Source organism: Haplochromis burtoni, unplaced genomic scaffold (assembly GCF_018398535.1).
Source record: "Haplochromis burtoni strain Fernald_Lab_line unplaced genomic scaffold, NCSU_Asbu1 Contig_56, whole genome shotgun sequence".
In the NCBI taxonomy this organism is placed as follows: domain Eukaryota; kingdom Metazoa; phylum Chordata; class Actinopteri; order Cichliformes; family Cichlidae; genus Haplochromis; species Haplochromis burtoni.
Genome location: NW_024582417.1, coordinates 1,313,325 through 1,332,243, shown reverse-complemented (window position 1 = coordinate 1,332,243; position 18,919 = coordinate 1,313,325). Strand labels below are relative to the sequence as shown.

Below are 18,919 nucleotides of genomic sequence, written 5' to 3'. Positions count from 1 at the left end.
ACAAAAAACAGCTAAACATGAGAGGTTTTTGGACAAAGTTTGTGTTTTTTCCATTGTTTAAGCACTGCTTCCAGCCAAGAGTGATACCATATATGCCCCATAGCTGCAGAAAAGGCTAACATTGTTATCTTTTTACAAAAAAACAGCTGAACATGAGAGGTTTTTGGACCAATTTTGTGTTCTCCATTCTTTAAGCACCGGTTTGAGCACCGTTTAAGCACCGGCACCGTTTCAAAAGTACCGGTTTGGCACCGGTATCGGATAAAACCTAAACGATACCCATCCCTACTAGTAAATAAGGTATTACACTTACGTATGTGATAAATGATATGCATGTGCAGTGCTTTTTTTTTTCTTTTCTTTTTTTTTTTTAAAGGTAATTATTGGAGAGCTAGTCACTAATCCAGGATAAACAGTCAGCTATGGTGGAAAGGCTATCCAGCTGGTGAGACTTAAAAAACATATAGGAGAATATCATCGGCAAAGAAATTATAAGAAATGCCGGAAAATGATTGAATGACACAGGCTAAAGGAATGACGTATAAGAGAAATAATTACGGATCAAAGACTAAACTTTGTGGAACTCCACATCAATAATATGTCTTTGTCAGGTTTATTGCTTCTGCTCAAATAAACCTATGGTATAATAACATTTCCCCCTTTCCAAAATAATGTTTTAAAGTAAGTTTAAAATCATGCTGATAATGTTTATTTAAAAAAAAGGATAATTTTGCCATTACGTTCATAAATGATTACCCCTGTCATAGTTAGTATTTACAATGGTTAACCACAGCAAATAGATCCACATATTTGATTTAGCACATATTTTTACACCAGACACCATTTGTGACACGACCTTCCCAGAACTTTTTTTTGGCCCCAGTCTTAAAAGACTCCACTGAAGCCTGTTTCATTGTTACTAAACCTTCAAAACTTCATTCAACAGCTGTAAATAATTACCACCTGACCTCTTTACAAACATATTTGGTTTCTTCTATTTCACTAGCTGAGCTAATTTGCTTTGTTGTTATTTTAAACCAGTTTGTAGTGTCTCCGTAGTGTAGTGGTTTACACATTTGTCTAACACATGAAAGATTCCTGCTTCAAGATATGAAGCAGAAAGAATTGCCTGGAAGGTTTGCAAACTATATCAACTCAGTTACAGACCAAAGATCATTTTAAATTATATCTCTGTAGCTTTGTATACGGTGGCCCTGAGAGGCCAAACGGACTGCAACTTCAGAAAACACCAGCAATAAGATAAACGCTGCAAAAGCACACAAAACACAACGGAAATAGGAAAAACGAAAACAGAAATAGGAAAAAAACAGATTTCCAAAACAACAAGGGAAGTGTTTCTGGGGAGACAATAACCCGACGGACCAGTTGCAGGAACCCAAAACATGTTAAAATGCCAAGTTTTACTGTAGAAATGACGACTTCATGATAACAGCACCATATGGGAATGTTTTGATAATTCACCCATTATTAAGGATGTATTAAGGAAAAAGTATTGCATGACTAGGGGTGTGGTCACTTGAAATTAAAGGTCGGTGCTGTTTGTCATGACTTTGCTCTTAGGCTGTTTTTCACTTTGTGGACTGTCTCCACTGAGCAAAAGGTGGCGTCACAATGGCTTTATCCATTTAATTTGCTGATAAAGGTTAGTAAGAAAAACACTGTTGTAGTTACTTAATAAAAGATGCTGTTTCTGGCCAAATGGAAATGACAGAAAAAGAAACCTGTGAGTTTGATTCTCATTGAACAAAGTGGAGGTACACCAGTTCTTGTTTCCATACAGACAGTAGAAAGCATCCAGAAAAAAAATTATGTGAACACTTAAATAAATCAGACCAAAGTAGAGGGTGATATGAGATCATGAAGTTTTATCTCAGCAATCACAGTCCATGGGAGTGGGTCAAAGACACTTAAGGAGTGAAGACCAGCTAAAGCCTGCACGATAACATGAGGGGGAACACTGCATCCACTGCACTCATGTTTCTGGCTGTTTTTGCTTTGTTTTTGCAGACCCCATCCCTTCAGCTCAGAGTGTTCTGAATCGTGGCATGGAGCAACCTTCCAAAAAACAGGAGAAACATTTCAGAAAGTCCCTCTGTTTGGAGCCAAGTGTTAATGCAAACCCTTTGACTCTACAGGAGGCAGTGAGGAGGAGGAGGTGAAACCAACCCAAGCTGAAGAGCAGCACAGGCGAATGATATCACTTCTCTCTTCATTAGTCCAGCTTGCATCTGATCTCACCCTATATTCACAGAGATTGAATATCTACTTTGCATTAAGTCCGAGCACAACACATAATGTCAAAAGTCACTCTTTTAGAAGAAGCTGTTTATATACTCAAGTCTAAAGTGTAAAGAAATTAGCAGAAAAGAGAATCGTTTTTCATCTAAAGTTTCACCCTAACCAAGAAAATTTAGATTTTAAATATATTTTCTATTGTAACAGAAGAGCTAAAGGTTATTCCAAACAATTTGGACAACTTTGGCGTTTCATCTGCTGCCAGAGTTTTCCAGTCAAAATGCTGGTAGCACTCACAAAGAGCTTTCTTAGTTTGGTCATGTCAGTATAGACCATATCTGTGAATTGAAGACTTACAGAGAAAAGGGGGACTTCAGCGCTGTAACAACCCACCCACTCCCACTCCCCTCCACTAGTGTGGTTGTTCTTTTTCATGTCAGCTTAATGTTTTGCATTCAACAGCTCTTGGCTGCTGCATTTAAAGCTAGAAAGATCACATGCACTGTCATTTTCAGTAATAGATTTTGCCACTTTATTAAACACACACATCACTCTGTTTATCATTACAAAAGAACAGATTTGAATCATTGTAGTGTCCCACAAAGACTTCTGATTAAAATGTAATTGCTTTTTGCAAAATTAGACAAGACGTTTAACTTTATTCAAACTGCAGTTGCCATTTTGTTTGTAGTTCATTATGTCATCTGCAGCTTTTTGGGGGTTTATTTCTTGTTCAGTGGGGAAAATCTACTCTGTTTTGTCTTAGAACAGGTCAATTAAAGTCAGGTTCAATATCTGAAGTGGAAATGCAACAGCAGACATGTGATCATCACTGACCAGTAGAAGTTTGATTGTGTTAAACTTCATAATTGAAAAACTGTTTCTTCACAAAGTCCCTTTCATTGAGTGTATTGCTGCCAGCTCATCTGTAATCAAAAACTCTAGATGAGTAACTGGGCTCTGGTGCATACATCACAACTCTGGTCCAGAGCCAAGGAGAAAAAGTCAAAATTGCCCACTTCATTTCTCGATTGAAGCTCCAGATTTCCTGCAATGTCCTCTATCCATTTTGTTACAGACTTACTGGAGTTTCTGGAGAAGGGCACATTTCCAAATGTTTCTTTTTTCAGTGTATATTAGCACAACAGAGTCCAAACACTTTATGATAAACTCCTCGCGAAAAAAGTGGCTTATGTTTTACAGTAATTTTGTGAGAAATGATGAAGTTGGTCTTGACTGCACCGCTACAGCTTGGTAAAAAGCGCTAGTTGCTTTTGCGGATTTCCTTTTTTTTTAAAGTTTCAGATGTCAATCTCCATTGTACAACAGTCACGTTGTTGTGTTTCTCTGCATGTTTAGGTTCATAAAGGCAATTCAAGATGTAATCTCTAAACACAGCAATCTGCTCTCCACAAACTAAGGTCATGGCTTTAGCTCTGACTTCACCACATAAATATTGCAAAGTCCATGTTTCATTAAAAACTCTACATACTCATGCTTTTTATTATTTATTGCATGTGTGTGAATTGCAGCGTTAGCAAACTCGCATCTCTCATAAATGTGTTGGCACTGACATCACAAACATCAGACCCAAAACATTCATTGGTAAAACTGTGTTCACTTGCACACATCTACATCCATAAATTTAAAAAAGCAACAACAAAAAAACAGCAGTCATCTTAAAAATAAAAGAAACAAAGTAGTATTGTGATTTACGACAAATTGAGAAAAAAAAAACAGGAAGTCATTCTCTGTTGGGGAGTTTATCAAAGAGTGTTCTGTGGATGAAATGGAACAAACATGATCTATAATATTACTATCCATTTATGTTTATATCCTAATTATCTGGTCATTAAGTCTGACGTCACTAGCCGTGTCTGGGCCTAAACTCCGCTGCAGGTCCATATATCAAACGATCACTATGGCATTACTGAGAGTTGAAAAACTGTCTAAAGTCTTTCATCTTTAATAAAATGATCAGCGTTCTGCTCTACCAGGTGTAACAATTGAGTTTAACATCCAGGCATCCATGAAAACGGAATTTATGACATTTAACGGAGTTAGAAGTTAGCAGGGAGTTAGCTCGCTAGCTTCTATCTAAATACAATATAGCATGTCCTGACTGCGGGGTTTTGGAAACAAATTAAACGTACAGCTCTGTTATCACTTCCAACATAAATGAAGACAGAAAACTAAACAGCAGTGACGTTTGTAGGGTTACTGAAGTTTGGCTAGCTGGTATATAATGATGTGCTACGTGACCGCTAGCGACACAGCTATGTTAGCATAATATAAACAAGCTAACTTTTTTTCCACTCGATAAAAGTTAACGTGAGTGTTCTCGGTGGTCAGGAACAAATGTAATCGCATGGCAGGATGCTGTAAAAGGACCAAACTTCAGCCAGGAGAACAACTGAGATAATCCATCCACAATACGAGGTTAGTCATTCATATACTGCTGCATGGGCTGGGCTGTAGGTTACATCCCTGAAAAATAAATAAGGGACACCTCGTGGCCAGGGCCGGGCGACCCAGTTGTCTTCACCCTTCCCAGTGTGGTGAATTTTCTAGCTCTTTTTTTGTGTGTGAAATTATTTTTTTAACCATTTGACTTGAAGTTGATTTAAGTAGATGCATATTCTATTCTTTGTGATATGAACACATGTGAAACAAATGATCATTTAGCCATTTATTTTTAGCTCAAAATGACAACATTAACACAATAAAACAGGTCTCTTTCTTAAACAGAAGCCTGTCATGCTTACTTTTGAGAATATAAGTAAATCTTTCTTTAAAAGAACTCTGTCCTGCTTAACTTAAAATAATAGAAAACAATAGAAAGAAAAATATTCTTGTAACAGTGCACATTTAGTGCATTTAGTACAATTGGCTTCAGTTGAGGTATTATTTCAGCTTTTCTAATGCTAATCAGCTGCTCCTGTTTGTAAACCCGCTTGTTCCCATGATTACGCATCTTAACTCATCATCATTATTCATCTATGTATTACTTTTATGTATTAGTCATCTATTTGTTGTAATCATCTATCCTTGCAGTTGTTTATTACACAAAATAAGTTATATTATCACACTTCTGGCCACATAGCGCTGATATTCACTGCACATGCCCATATTAACTTTTTCCAGCCAGGTGTTTTCCTTTTCCCATTCTTCCCTTTCTCTGAGGGGAACAAACATTGCTGCTCTAATGCTGGGCTCACACTGTGCGGTTTTAGGCCCATTTTGAGCCGATTTTTGAGTGATCGGACCGATTTTGGCCTTCATCGTGCGTCGTGTAGTATACGTGGGGTAACGAGAAGTGATTAACACCTCACGACCAGCTCCCGATCATCAATCGCTCGGAGGGTGTCACCACAGGCGCTCACACTGCTCACGCGCAAACACGTAAACGTCGGTGAAAAAGACGGAGCAGCACGGCTGTGCAGCGTGTGATCTGGACACAAGCGATGGAGGCACAACTTGTAGAACTTTGGAAAGCTCATCCGAGCCTTTTCGATGTGGCATCACAAAATTATCACGACCACAACAACCGTGAAAATAGTTGGATTTACACTGCTGCTCAATCACAGCTGCCTGATCAATGTTTTTCATTAGCAATTTAGCAAAGTTGATGGTGGTGGTGTGTCTGTGTGAGTGAAAGACAGAGAGAGCGAGCGACAGAATTTCTGTTATAACCTTCATTTTATGGAGGCACAGTGTGAGCACTCAGGTCGCATCAGAGCATCGGGCCGTATAGTGTGAGACCTGCATCGTGACCTAAACTTCTAACCCCTGCGAGTCAATCGTGCAGTTTGAGCAGGAGCTGAATAACGGACTGAAAAAAATCGCACAGTGTCTGCCCAGCTTTAGGTGTACTGTCGTCCGAGACTTGCACCGCAGTGTCGGCGTTTGTTTCCCTGTTGGCCATGCTTCTTGTTGTGGTCATCTGTTGTCTTCCGGTATTTTCTCCGTAAGCGACCTTTCCTCGACCAATGAGATGAGCGGTAATCTGAATTGTCATACTCGAATTGTCATAAGTGTGCTGTCAGCTCATTGGTCACAAAGCAGGAGAGGGGCTGGGAATTATGTTTTCAAACAAAGTATTAATTCCATAAACATTTATAGACTACTTTTGATTCTCACTGTATTACGGGACAAAGTGCGTCCCTTATTAGCTTAATACGGGACGTGTACTTTTGTTTCTAAATACGGGACAATTCCGTATTTTAAGGGACGGTTGGCAACCCTAGCTGGGCTGTAGTTACATCCTAAGGTTTTAACTGAGCTTAATGAATGATTAGCGGTAATAAAAGCCGAGGGAGGTCAACAGTGATCACTGACTGTTTTAGGAGCTTTTTGAGATTAAATAGAAGAAAATAGAAAACATTAAACATGTTAACAACACAAAAGCCATATTAAATGCAGACTACTTTAGGCCTGGAAGTAGGATTCGTCACGTCATCACTTAACGACCCGATACATTGACCTCAGGCAGGTCGGTCAGAGAGAAACAACTGACTGAATGTGACCCGACTGAATGTACAATGGCCACTTGAATACAATACAGTCCAATGCTTAGCTTAATGGCTTCTCCATATATCCTAAGAAATGCTATACAGCCATAGCAAAAGTACACGTGAAAAACTAGTGATCAGATATACAAATAAGAGTGATAAATGCCATTCATTTCAAGACAGAAAACTTGGCCAAAAAATTAATAAATAAAATGAAATAAAATTCAATTAAATATACAGACTGTGTGAGTCAATCATATTTGCAGAAAAGTTAAGAAAAAGCAGGATCTGAACATAATTGTTTGCAGCCTTGTTCCAGGTATTTCTTAGTGTTTTCCAGAAGTCTCAAAGCCCCCATTAAGCTATCAGACCTCATTCGACCCAGGTCACTTAACAAACAGAAGTGTCAGGAGCCGACTGCTTGACTTCCACTTAGGTATTGATAACGATATGATCTCGGCCATTTCTTGGGGTTACTGTAGATGGGTGAAGGGCTGGGCGTCAGGAATAGTCCTTTAATTAATGTTTAAACAGATTAAACAGGCGTCTACAGCCACTTTTCAGATCACAGTGAAATTTTTGAAATGTAAATGAGTTTTAATGACAGCCATACAGAATTTGTAAGGCTTCTGTCTTTTTTTTTTCTTGATTGATATGAAACTGACTGTTTGTCACCATTTACCAAGATTACCTCATTTCTGCTGTGCAGTGTCGTGCTGGGCTGCCTGGGGGAAGGCTCAGGTAACAACTCCAAGGAAGTACCTGGGGAGCAATGCAGTCAAGCGCCAAATCCAAGCCCAAAAGGGGGGGGGGGGTCTGTTTTGTAGCTGTCTTATCTGACTGATGACATTAAATGAAACTCCTAGATGTACTATTGCAGATATATTTTCACCGCATAAGAAGAAGAGTAATGCACAAAAGTTTTGGAGTTTCTGTGCTGCAGCTGAACAAGAGAATTATTTCATGATCAACTTATCTAAACCTCTTCTAGCCCCTTGTAACACTTTCTCAGGACATCTTACTCTGCACCACATTTTTGTTCTTCTAAACTAGCTGAGTGCAAGACTCCAATCTCCCATAATGTTAACCCTAATCCCCCATACACTGATTTACACACTGTCCACACAGCTCGGTCTGCTCTCTGTCTGCACAGAGATCAGAATAATGACTTGCTGTGATTCCTGGATGCAGGTCAAATATGACTGCCTTTCCTGGGGCTGATATAGTGTCTGCTGTTTCAACACTCCTCATTGACCTCATACATGGCAGAAAAATAACAGGATTTCTTCTCTGTGCAGCACATGTGAATTCTGATAAAGTGCAGAGTATTTTCTGAAGTGGCAACTGCAAGCATGCATAAAATTATAGAGCATTTTAACATAGCTCACCTACTGAGAATTTTCAGTAATATTTGAAAATAGTATCTTATTAAACTTCTATCTTTTCTTTTATATGGTCTAATGAGGCATGAAGAACTCAAACTCAGGCCTCAGTGACACCCTTCCCACTGTGTTATATCTGTTTAAACAGAGAAGACCACAACTATAAGCCTGGTTTTCGCCCAGGGCTTAAAAAAGCTACTTATTAAAATGACAGGTTTTATACTTCCTTTGAGCAACAGGCTGTATACTCTAAGGTAAAGAAAGTGTACTAAAATGGTAAAAAGAAAAAAACTTTACGAGCATGTTTCATAATGTTCCGTTTTCAGGGGGCACCTTTTCCCCCCGTCAACCATTTACAGATGAAAAAGAGAATTCACACTCACATGTTTCATTTCATTGCCATGAGACTGTTGCAGTCTTGAATCTGCAATGTAATCTCCACATGAAAGCTGCAGTTTTTCTCTTTAATCTCTTATCAGCAGTTAAGACCATAATGTACAGATGTATAATTTTATGGCTATAGATGTATAGCTATGAAAACTATACGTCTATCTCTGTGTCAAGCACAAAAGAGCAGATGCGACCTTATATGGGCGACTGATGTTATGCACCAAAATACTGGAATACCAAAAACAGCACATTCTTTCACTGAGATTCAGAGAAATGGCTCTAGTGATCATTACCTTTTCAACTTGAAAAATGATAAGCATTTCCATTTCGACTGGGGAGCGCAATGACCTCTTAAGAAGAGCTATTCAACTGATTAGCACAAACAAAGAATGGCATAAAGACCCTTGTTTGGCATGTGCTCCATACCCATAATTTCAGATCTCTTTCAAATAAAAATGATTGATCTTAGTAAGCTCTAAGTAAAAGAGCTTAGATTCAGGACTCAAAGAAAGAAAAAGTCAATATAGGAAGCAAAGGGAAGTAGCAGAAAAGCATGCAGCTCATTAGAAAATGTTAACTTTAACAGGGGGGCAGGCTGACACTGACTGAATATAAGGGGTAGTAATTATTTTAAAATGGGCTGAACCACTATTGCTATACAGGCTGGACAGAAGGAATCATGGATACAAAAGCACCTCTCAAAAGCTTTAACCTAGCCCTGGATGGATGGATGGATGGATGGATGGATGGATGGATGGATGGATGGATGGATGGATGGATGGATGGATGGATGGATGGATGGATGGATGGGGTTGGTGTATAATCTTTTTGGCAAATATAAACCTGCTCCTGATGAACTTCCAGATTAAACTTTGCACAGTTAAAGTCAACAGTTGTTACAGTTGTTACAGTTTCCAGAAGTCAGTGATAGATGCTTTGACTCACACAGTTGTTTCAAGTTGGGGTCACTATGAGGTCAACATTACCCTTCACTTTTCCCTTATCCATCGTATCATATGTCTCCATTTTAGCCTGTTTTAAGTTTATAGTCTCAGAAATGCATTCACAGCATTGTTGCCTACCACTGTGCCCACTTCCATGCAATCTCTTTCCTTCTACTGGTCAAATAATCAAATAAACTAGAAAAGGGGTGGAGTACAGGCAGTAAAATTTGCTCCTGGATAAAGTCATATAGCAAATGCAATTCTTTTTGAGAACACAGGTTTTTTTTTCTAAGTAGATGGAAGTAGGGCAGGGTGTGGGGTGTAAGAGTTCCTTAAAGGCTACACTGCACATCTGCACTGTGCAGCAGAGGACACACCACTAACAGGAACCAGATTGGCTTTATTGCAAGGTCACGTACTACAATCAGCAGTTAGGCTTGCTCACGCCAAAAGATTAAATTCTGTGTCATACAAGACGTATTCTTACGTCACTGGATGTACGGGAAAATGGCAAAAGGAGTGGTGTACAAAGATTTCACAAGAATACTGATTTTAATTACAGATTGAGTTTGAAAACAAAGTATTAGCTTAAAGGTCAGGAAACACATTTGTTAGCTGGTCGTATTCACCTGCTGTGAATAATCACTACATGTGGAATGTTTGCACAAATGTCCATGAGACTGTACATTAATCATTACAACACTGACATTCCACTGTAAAACTGAGACAGTTCATGATGCTTCAGCAGCTGCTGGGCTTTTCTGACACTTTCTTAGCTGTTGTTGGTCATGCCTCATGTCACAACTATTGCAAACTCATAAAGAACATCTGCTGTTTGGGACCATGGTGAATTATAATGAAACTAGTTTAATACTATTGTCATTATCATCATGTTACTGATATGAAACTCACGGCTTCTTTCTTAGGTACACCTTGCTGGTACCAGCTTCTACCTCCTTTTGCCTTCAGAACTGTTAATTTTTCATGGCATAGATTCAAGAAGGTCCTTGAAACATTCCTTTTGGTCCATATTGACAAGATACTATCACACTGCTGCCCGTGCATGGTGTTAATCATCTGCTCCACCACTACCTAACGGTGCTCTATTGGATTGAGATCTGGTGACTGTGGACGCAACTCGAGTACAGTGAACTCAATGTCATGTTCAAGAAACTATTTTGAGATTATTTGAAATTTGTGACATTGACCACAGTGGTTTATAGGGATGGACATGGTCAGCAACAATACTCAGGTAGGCTGTGGTATTCAAGTTGTACTCAGTTGGTTCTAATGAGCCTAAATTGTGCCAAAACAGACGTCCTACACAACATTTACGATCAAACACTGATCATAACATTATGACCACGTGCCTAATATTGTGGCAGTCCCTCTTTTGCTATCAAAACAAGCCTAAAACATTGAAGCATGGACTTCACTAGACCCTGAACATGTGCTGTGGTATCTGGCACTAAGAAGTTAGCAACAGATCCTGTAAGTCCTGTAAGTTGTGGGGCCTCCATGAATTGGACTTGCTTGTTCACCACATTGCCCAGATATTTGATTGGATTGAGAGCTGTGGAATTTGGTCAACACTTCAGGTTGTTGTGCTTCTTTTGTTTTTGTGACAGGGCATATTCATCCTGCTGGAAGAGGCTACAGCTGTCAGGGAATTCAGCTTCCATGAAAGGATGCACATGGTCTCTAACAACGTTTAGGTAGATGGTATGTGTCAAAGTAACATGCAGGTTAATGGCAGGACCCAAGTTTTTCCAGTAGGACAACTTCCATTTCTCTGTGGTCCAGATCCAGAGGGGCAGTGATAGCTCAGTAGGTAAAAGCGGTTGCCCCATGATCGGAAGGTCAGGGGTTCGAATCCCCTGAACGGCTACCCTGAGGTACCCCTGAGCAAGGTACCATCCCCACACGCTGCTCCCCGGGCGCTGCACTAGTGGCTGCCCACTGCTTCACTAAGTGAATGCGTTAAATGCAGAGAAGAATTTCCCCACGGGGATCAATAAAAGTGTACATTATTATCCCTATGCAGCCTCATACCCAACAAAGTGCAGTGTGTATTCTGATAATGTCTACCACAACCAGAATGAACTTTTTCAGCAATTTGTGTAACAGTAGCTCATCTGTTGGATCAGAGCATACTGGCCTTCACTCGCCATGTTCCTCACAGTTTCATTAACCAAAGCATTGGACACATTGACCTGAGGAACATCTAATGAAGATTTTACCAGTCACCCCAAGGAAGCCTACAACTGTGCACAACAAATTTCACTGTTTTCACTAAAAATTAAAAAACTCTAAGGGTGGGGGGATGATTTTTATCAGATAAATCACAATATTTTACAATATACTTTAAATGAACAATAATGCTTATTTGGAATGATTCAGCAATTCCTGTAATGGATCTAAGTTGTGAACTTCCGTGGGTATTTGTTGCACTAAGCAATTTGTGGTTAAAATACAGCTGTTCCCACTCATATGTGGCCACCAGCAGTGCAGTTTAAGCATTTAATCCCCCCTGGTTTCCAGTCACAAACAAGTCCCAAAGCATGAGACAGGAGGTGGGGCCCCACCAGTATCAGACCATGATCTCATAAGAAAGGAAGTGAGATGTGCTAAATGTTCCTAACATTAACTTTATGAAGTCCTGCTGACCAGCAAGTGGAAACAATAGGAGTGGATTTACACCCCGACGACTGACAGTTTATATGTGAGCATATGTGAACAACTCCCCTGTTGTTGGATCTGTGCGCATCCAATATACAACTTTTGCTCACACTGTGGTCTTAAAGCTTTATAAACCTTGTGTGTGTTACAGGATTATTCTGCTGGAAACACACTAAATTGATAGAAAAGTGTTTTACATTGGAAGAGATAATTGCAGAGCAGGGAAGAGCGCGCATTTTTGAGACTTTGTCAATCACCATGACAGAACTGCCAGATTTTTTTTTCTTTTTACAGACGAACACCCTCTTTGAACTGATTGTAATTATTTCAGTGTTTCAGAGATTCTTTGCAATAGGCTGCCATACTGAATATTTAAGGATGCTTGACAGTTGTCTGAGTACCAGCCACCAGTGACCCTGTTACCCTGTTGTGCTTAACATGGATAATAAATCTTTCAGTTCAAGTACAGAGTGCATGCAGATACCAAGTGATGCAGATTTTTTTTCCCCTCAATGAAATAAAGATACTCACAAACACACACTATATTAGCCATCCATATTTAATAAAATGATGTTGCCATATGGAAGCAGTCTATAAAAAGAGTGCTATTCCTTACTTTTTTTCAATTTACCATTCAAGCAAAACATAAAGTGGTTTTGTAAATCATGCAGTTAATTTATCCCTCATCAGGGAATTTGGCTGTGAAGAAATTGGTATTTTTTTAACTGCTCTCCGGATCAAAAGATCATGGGAAGACTAAAACACAATACTTATACACACTTATTTATGAAATATCAGTCGATTTTTAACTCCTTTCACACAAATAGTGTTTGTACAGTGAAAGAATGTGTGAGAAGAGCTGGATTATATGAATAAGTTACCTGACACAGAGGAGTAATCAAAGAAAACTAGCACAAAATCCTCTTTGTGACGGCTAAAGTTCACTCTTTGTGTTGAAGACAGGGGGATTCCCCAACAGTGCTCTCAACTTCAAACATTTATTGACTCAGTCAGTACACCTGTCTGAAGTTCAGCCCCAGCTTTCATCTGAGCAAATCCTTCACACTGCTGATTTCACTCACAGATGTCAGAGGGCTCAGCTGAAGGCACTAATTGCACTGAGAAGCACAGTGAGACCTCTAGCAGTCATTAGATAAAGGGCGACAAAAGACAGAATAAAACTTTATATAAAATCCTGGAAGAGCCTCCTTCATTTCCTTTCAAGCCCCGGCGATCTGTCGAGTTCTACATCTGAAGATCATACTTCAGGTAGATATCATGAACATATGCACTCATGCCAGCTGTGAACTTACCAGGCTCCAAAGTAGGAATGTGCACGATTTACAACCACATCAGAATAAATGAATGCATCAAGATAAAAGAGCCCAAGAGCCAAAAAAATGAGTTTAACTGGGTGACATGTTAACCAGACGTCAGTTTGCGTGATGATATAAATATGAAGCCAGGATCAGTCCTTTTTCTCATTAATCTGCGTGATTGATGCCGCTTTGTTGTGCTATCACCCTGTGGACTCCATTGACTACAGGCTTTTATGAATATGTCACATCCTGCACAAGTATAAGACAAGCTGCATCTCCATGAACTGCTTCCACCAACGATGCATCACCTAATCATCTTATCACTCCCCAAAAGACTAAAAATGGGGCAAAAGAGTAGGTATGTTTGGGATAATGTGGGACACTGTCTGAAACGTTAACAGATTTAACTTGAAAAGTAAAGAAATGGAGGCAGAGGAGAAATACAGTGCATGGTATTTTACTTGGATGCAAACTTTTTATAAGCTGAAATGGAAGCTCAAGCTTGTTTGATGATAATGAGATAAGTGATAAGTCTATCACACATATGGGAAGTTGAAATGATCATGAAATAATGATAGGAATTATATAAATATTATCTGGCAGACAATCATTTGTCAGACAGATATACCATGGTGTAGAGCATAGGTGTCAAACTCTGGCCCGTGGGCCAAATTTGGCCCGCAGCCTAATTACATTTGGCCCGCGAAGCCATACCAAATTACTATTAGAGCTGGCCTACTGGTATTATACAGCTAATATATATATTGTTTAGTATTAAGCTTTGCTTGTTCCATATTCAGTTTTCCAGCAAAACTTATTTGAGTCCATAAGAAAAAACTCATTCTTATATCTGGAGGAAGTTTTTTTTTTTCAATTAATATTAATGTTAGCCCGCGACTTTGTTCCAGTTTTGAATTTTGGCCCACTGTGTAGTTGAGTTTGACACCCCTGTTGTAGAGGGTGATAGCTGGTTTACAGAGCCAGCCTTCCTAATCAGTTTCTTCAGTCTGTTGTTGTTCCCAGCTCTGATGCTGCTCCCACACAGACCACAGCAAAGTACACTGAGCTCGCCACAACTGAATGACAGATATTTGTTTACCTGTGTATTCCATTTATCTATCAGACAAGCTGCTGAGAGTCGTGACTGTCATTCAGACCCGAGTCTGTCTGGTGATCAGTTCTGGGCTTCAGCAGGCAGATTTTTGTAAACTAATGACGATCATTGTTGTCTCAATATGTGTCTTTGGTCAAGCTCTGTAGCAGAGAATGCTGGAAGTTCTCATCACACGACTCGGGGATCAAAAATTCCAGCAGCAGGTCACAGATGCAGTAAAGCAGATGCCTGCAGAAAAACACAGATGTAGGAAAATGACATTCTTAGATTGATGATATAATAGTATAAATATGAAAGGTAAGAGGAGTTTGCAGTTCTATCTGAAACATTAACATTGTGGTTGTACTGTTTAGTGATAATCAGAGGCCAGCACTGATACAGTTTCTGTTTCTTGTTTGCTTGCTGGTTGGTTGCTGACTCACTTGTTTATCTGGTGGTCCTGCAAAGACTCCAGCATAGTCTCCAAACTCAGTCTGTACTTCTCATTACCCAGCATGTCAGTGATGAGCTCTGCTCAGACACAAACAGTGAAACATACTGTCAGAAGCTATGAAAATCAGGGCAGCATTTAACAGCAGTAATCTGATTTGAACAGCTGTTATTCACCTGGGAGCAGCTGCATCAGGCAGTCCAAACATTGCTCCTTTGTTTTCTCCTTTTGTGCAGCACTTCGCTCAGGCTGTGGTTGAGCAGGCAGAGTGCCACCGGGCCATACAGCTTCCTGCAGCACTTGTAGGTAAATCACCCAGCAAGGAGCACTGGTAAGGTGGGCGACACCTACATCCAACCATCTGACACAGAAATCAGTTCAATACTTTAGTGAGTGCGTCCATGTTCAGGACATGTGCCAGTGTGTCAAACAGACAGATGGGGAATTAAATGCAAGCTCATGAAAAAGCGTGCTTTAAGCAATTACAGGAGAATGCAAAACATGAACCTTAAGCCAGAAGTGAGGTCCCAGAGGCAGATATCAAGCCAAAAGTTGTGACCAGTATGACCATTTAATGATAGCATAACATTAGGGGTAGGAAAAGCCCATTTCCCACACACCATGTGGTAAAGTGGGTCCAGTAGTTATTTAGTTTAGCAAGTAAAGCACAAAAACCCATAACATTTATGTGTGTGTGCTAAAAAACTCCTGAAAGACAATCGGAGAGAAGATCGTGCACCATTAAAATCCAACTAACCACCACTAACCTGTCCTTGTGCCCTCTAGATCTGGCTGAATGAAGGAAAAATAAATGACTGTAAATCTGTCACTTGCTCACAAAATAGACCCCATAGCCAACTGTTGAGGGCTTGCTGTGATTTATTGTAATGAATAAAAATTCAATATTTTTTCCTGCAATGTAAATAACAGAATGACAGTACAAAGACTGCGAACAACCAAAAGGACATCACACAAACTATGGCAGAGAGTAGACAAACACCAGAAAAGTCCTCTAGCAGAGTCACCTGAGGTATAAGTTTTATCAAGTTGAAGTTTCGTGTTCCAGGTAGAGAGAGTGTCAGTCTCCTGATCCCTAACTGGGAGCTGGTTCCACAGGAGAAGAGCCTGATAGTCGAAGGCTCAGCCTCCCATTCTACTTTAAAAAACTCTACCTATACATATGATGATCATTCAGGACTTTCTATTCAAAGAGAAGAATTTTGAATTAAGTTGTGGTTTTAACAGGCAGCAAATCAAGAGAAGCTGATATGTTAGCACTCTCACTGTGGCCTTTGAACTGAAGGTTTTTCAGGGAGATTTTACCTGTTTACAGTAACCCACTCTAGAAGTAACAATCTCAAAGTCATTTTTCTGTCTCACTCTCACAGGATGTTTCTAAATTTGACAATATTGCTCAGATGAAGTGAAACAGTCCTAGAGATTTGTTTAATGTGTGAGTTGAGTGACATATCCTGTTCAGAAATGGCTCCAAGATTCGTCACAGTGTTACTCGAGGCCAAGGTAATGCCATCAAGATAAAGTATTTGATTATACGCCATGTATCTGATATTTTAGAGAGAAGTAACACAATCGTTTCAGTTTTGTCTGGGTTTAGAAGTAGAAAATGACGGGGCATCTGGTACTTTAAGACTTGCCTGTAGTTTTACTAATTGCTATGAGTCATCTGGCTTATTATCACAGGGCGTCCCAAGGTGTCAGAAGTTATTCGCCCATTGTGTAAGTCAGGGGTGTCAAACTCAAATACACAGTGGGCCAAAATTCAAAACTGGAACAAAGTCGCGGGCTAACATTAATATTTATTGAAAAAAAAAATCTTCCTCCAGATATAAGAATGAATCTTTTCTTATGGACTCAAATAAGTTTTGCTGGAAAACTGAATATGGAACAAGCAAAGCTTAATACTAAACAATATATATATTAGCTGTATAATACCAGTAGGCCAGCTCTAATAGTAATTTGGTATGGCTTCGCGGGCCAAATGTAATTAGGCTGCGGGCCAAATTTGGCCCGTGGGCCAGAGTTTGACACCTATGACTTATGGCAAAGTTACAGTCTCAATGTTATTCTTTATTTTTTCTCAGTGTCTTCTTGAGGGACAGTATGTGTATATGTGTACGTGATATTAAATGAATGTTTAAGTGCAGGTTATTGTGCAGACTCAGCACAGAGCATCAAAGAGTTGATTTGTAGTGTGTCACATCAGTGTGGTGGCAGCTGTCCTGGCAGCCATTTTTGGAATTCCATAAGATACTATGATTCATATCAGTATGTCACACATAAACACATTGTATTGAATGACACAAAAACAGAATCTTATGAGAATTATAAGATTCTGCTAACATTCTGTCCACATTTGATAACCTGCTTACGATGTGAAATCATCATCAATGTGTGTGGGCAAAACAGAAGCAACTTTGGATTTCTAACTACAAATCCATTCTCTCTTGTTTCTTTTTGTCTTTATTCCACTCTAAAAGTTGGATGTAACAGTGAGACCAAATTCACAACCCAATAGAAACAGATCCAGGTACATTTACTGCAATATTCAAACTGAATACAGGCTGCTGGCCATTGACATGTAGTATCCTTTTGACTTGAAGTCACCTGGAACTGTAGCTGTGCTGTAAACAAATAATGAAGCACAGTTTGACCAGAATAAGAACTAGAATCTTTAACACACTAAGACAATAAAATATTAATGACAAACCAGTGGTAGAAGCATCATAACATCAAGAAAACTGGACAGTTAAAGGATTTTTCTTTTTACATTAAAAAAGAAAAAAATGTTTGATGATCTGAAATGTTTAAGTGTGACAAACATACAAATAAATAGGAAAACGCTTTTTCACACCATTGTCATATAAAAGACTTACTTCCTTCATTCTGTTCATTGACCCCATTGTGAACCACTAAAATGTTGTATACTATGTAGTATATACCTTATTTACTTTATTTACTAAATTTTGGGTTTGTTTTGTTTTTTTGCACTACATTAGACAACATCAAAATAGCGTTGTCAAAAATGACAATAGCGTTGGCATTTTTGTTATTTGTGTTCTGTAATCTTTATAAAAACCTAGAAAAAAAACCCCTCTTAATCTTTGGTATATGGCGAGGCGCTGTGGACATCCAAGTTTGTGATTGTGTCGATTTTTCAAATCAATACCATGGTTGCATCTACTGAAAATTTCTGTGAAGCTTAAATCTCAGTGACCTTGACTTCAAGGTCAGAGGTCAACTTTTCTGAAAATCGGAGGAGTTTCACATTTATAACACAGGTATGTCTACTAGGAGGCTGAAGGGTAGCACTATATATTTATAAACAATCAAAAACAACAATTTATTTCCAATTTGTATGGAATTTATTTCTGTAAAGGTGGTGTTTTAGGTCGGATTAAAGGACTGATGTGATGGTAAGGTGTCCGCTGCTCTGCTTTGAATATTGGTAGGCTTTTTTTTTTTTTCACAAGAATTGCTACTTCCCCTAGAGTTTTGGCCACACCAGCAATCAGATTCCCTATGAGAAAGCATTTAGCGACAGTGGGAAGGAAAAACTCCCTTTAAAAAGGAAGAAACCTTCGACAGAACCAGGCTCAGGAAGGGACAGTCATCTGCCGCGACTGGTTGGGGTGGGGGGAGTGAAAATAAAATTAAAAAAAGCCAAAGTGATAATTATTGGAGCAGCTTAATTAATATTTCCAGTGTAATTTGCTGTTAATATCCTTTTCCAACCCCAGTTTGTGTTTTTATCACTTTTGTCCAGGGTGGAAGATGCCATGCTGGAGATTGACTCTGTATGGTTTTTCAGAGTTGATACTTGGGAACCTGTTGGAGAGGCCAGGGTTGAAAAAGGGATGCCGGAGAACCTGAGAG

At 39.3% G+C, this 18,919-nt stretch overlaps 1 protein-coding gene across 1 annotated transcript in view; it reads right to left on the bottom strand.

Moving 5' to 3' along the window:
- Positions 1-14,343: 14,343 nt before the first annotated feature.
- Positions 14,344-18,919, bottom strand: part of snx19a (sorting nexin 19a) — a gene marked incomplete in the record, with an annotated part of 12,686 nt that continues 8,110 nt past the window's right edge. Inside the window, 3 exon segments of the mRNA XM_014333526.2 lie at positions 14,344-14,823; positions 15,018-15,105; positions 15,202-15,386. Of these exon segments, the coding sequence (XP_014189012.1) occupies positions 14,712-14,823; positions 15,018-15,105; positions 15,202-15,386 (385 nt within the window).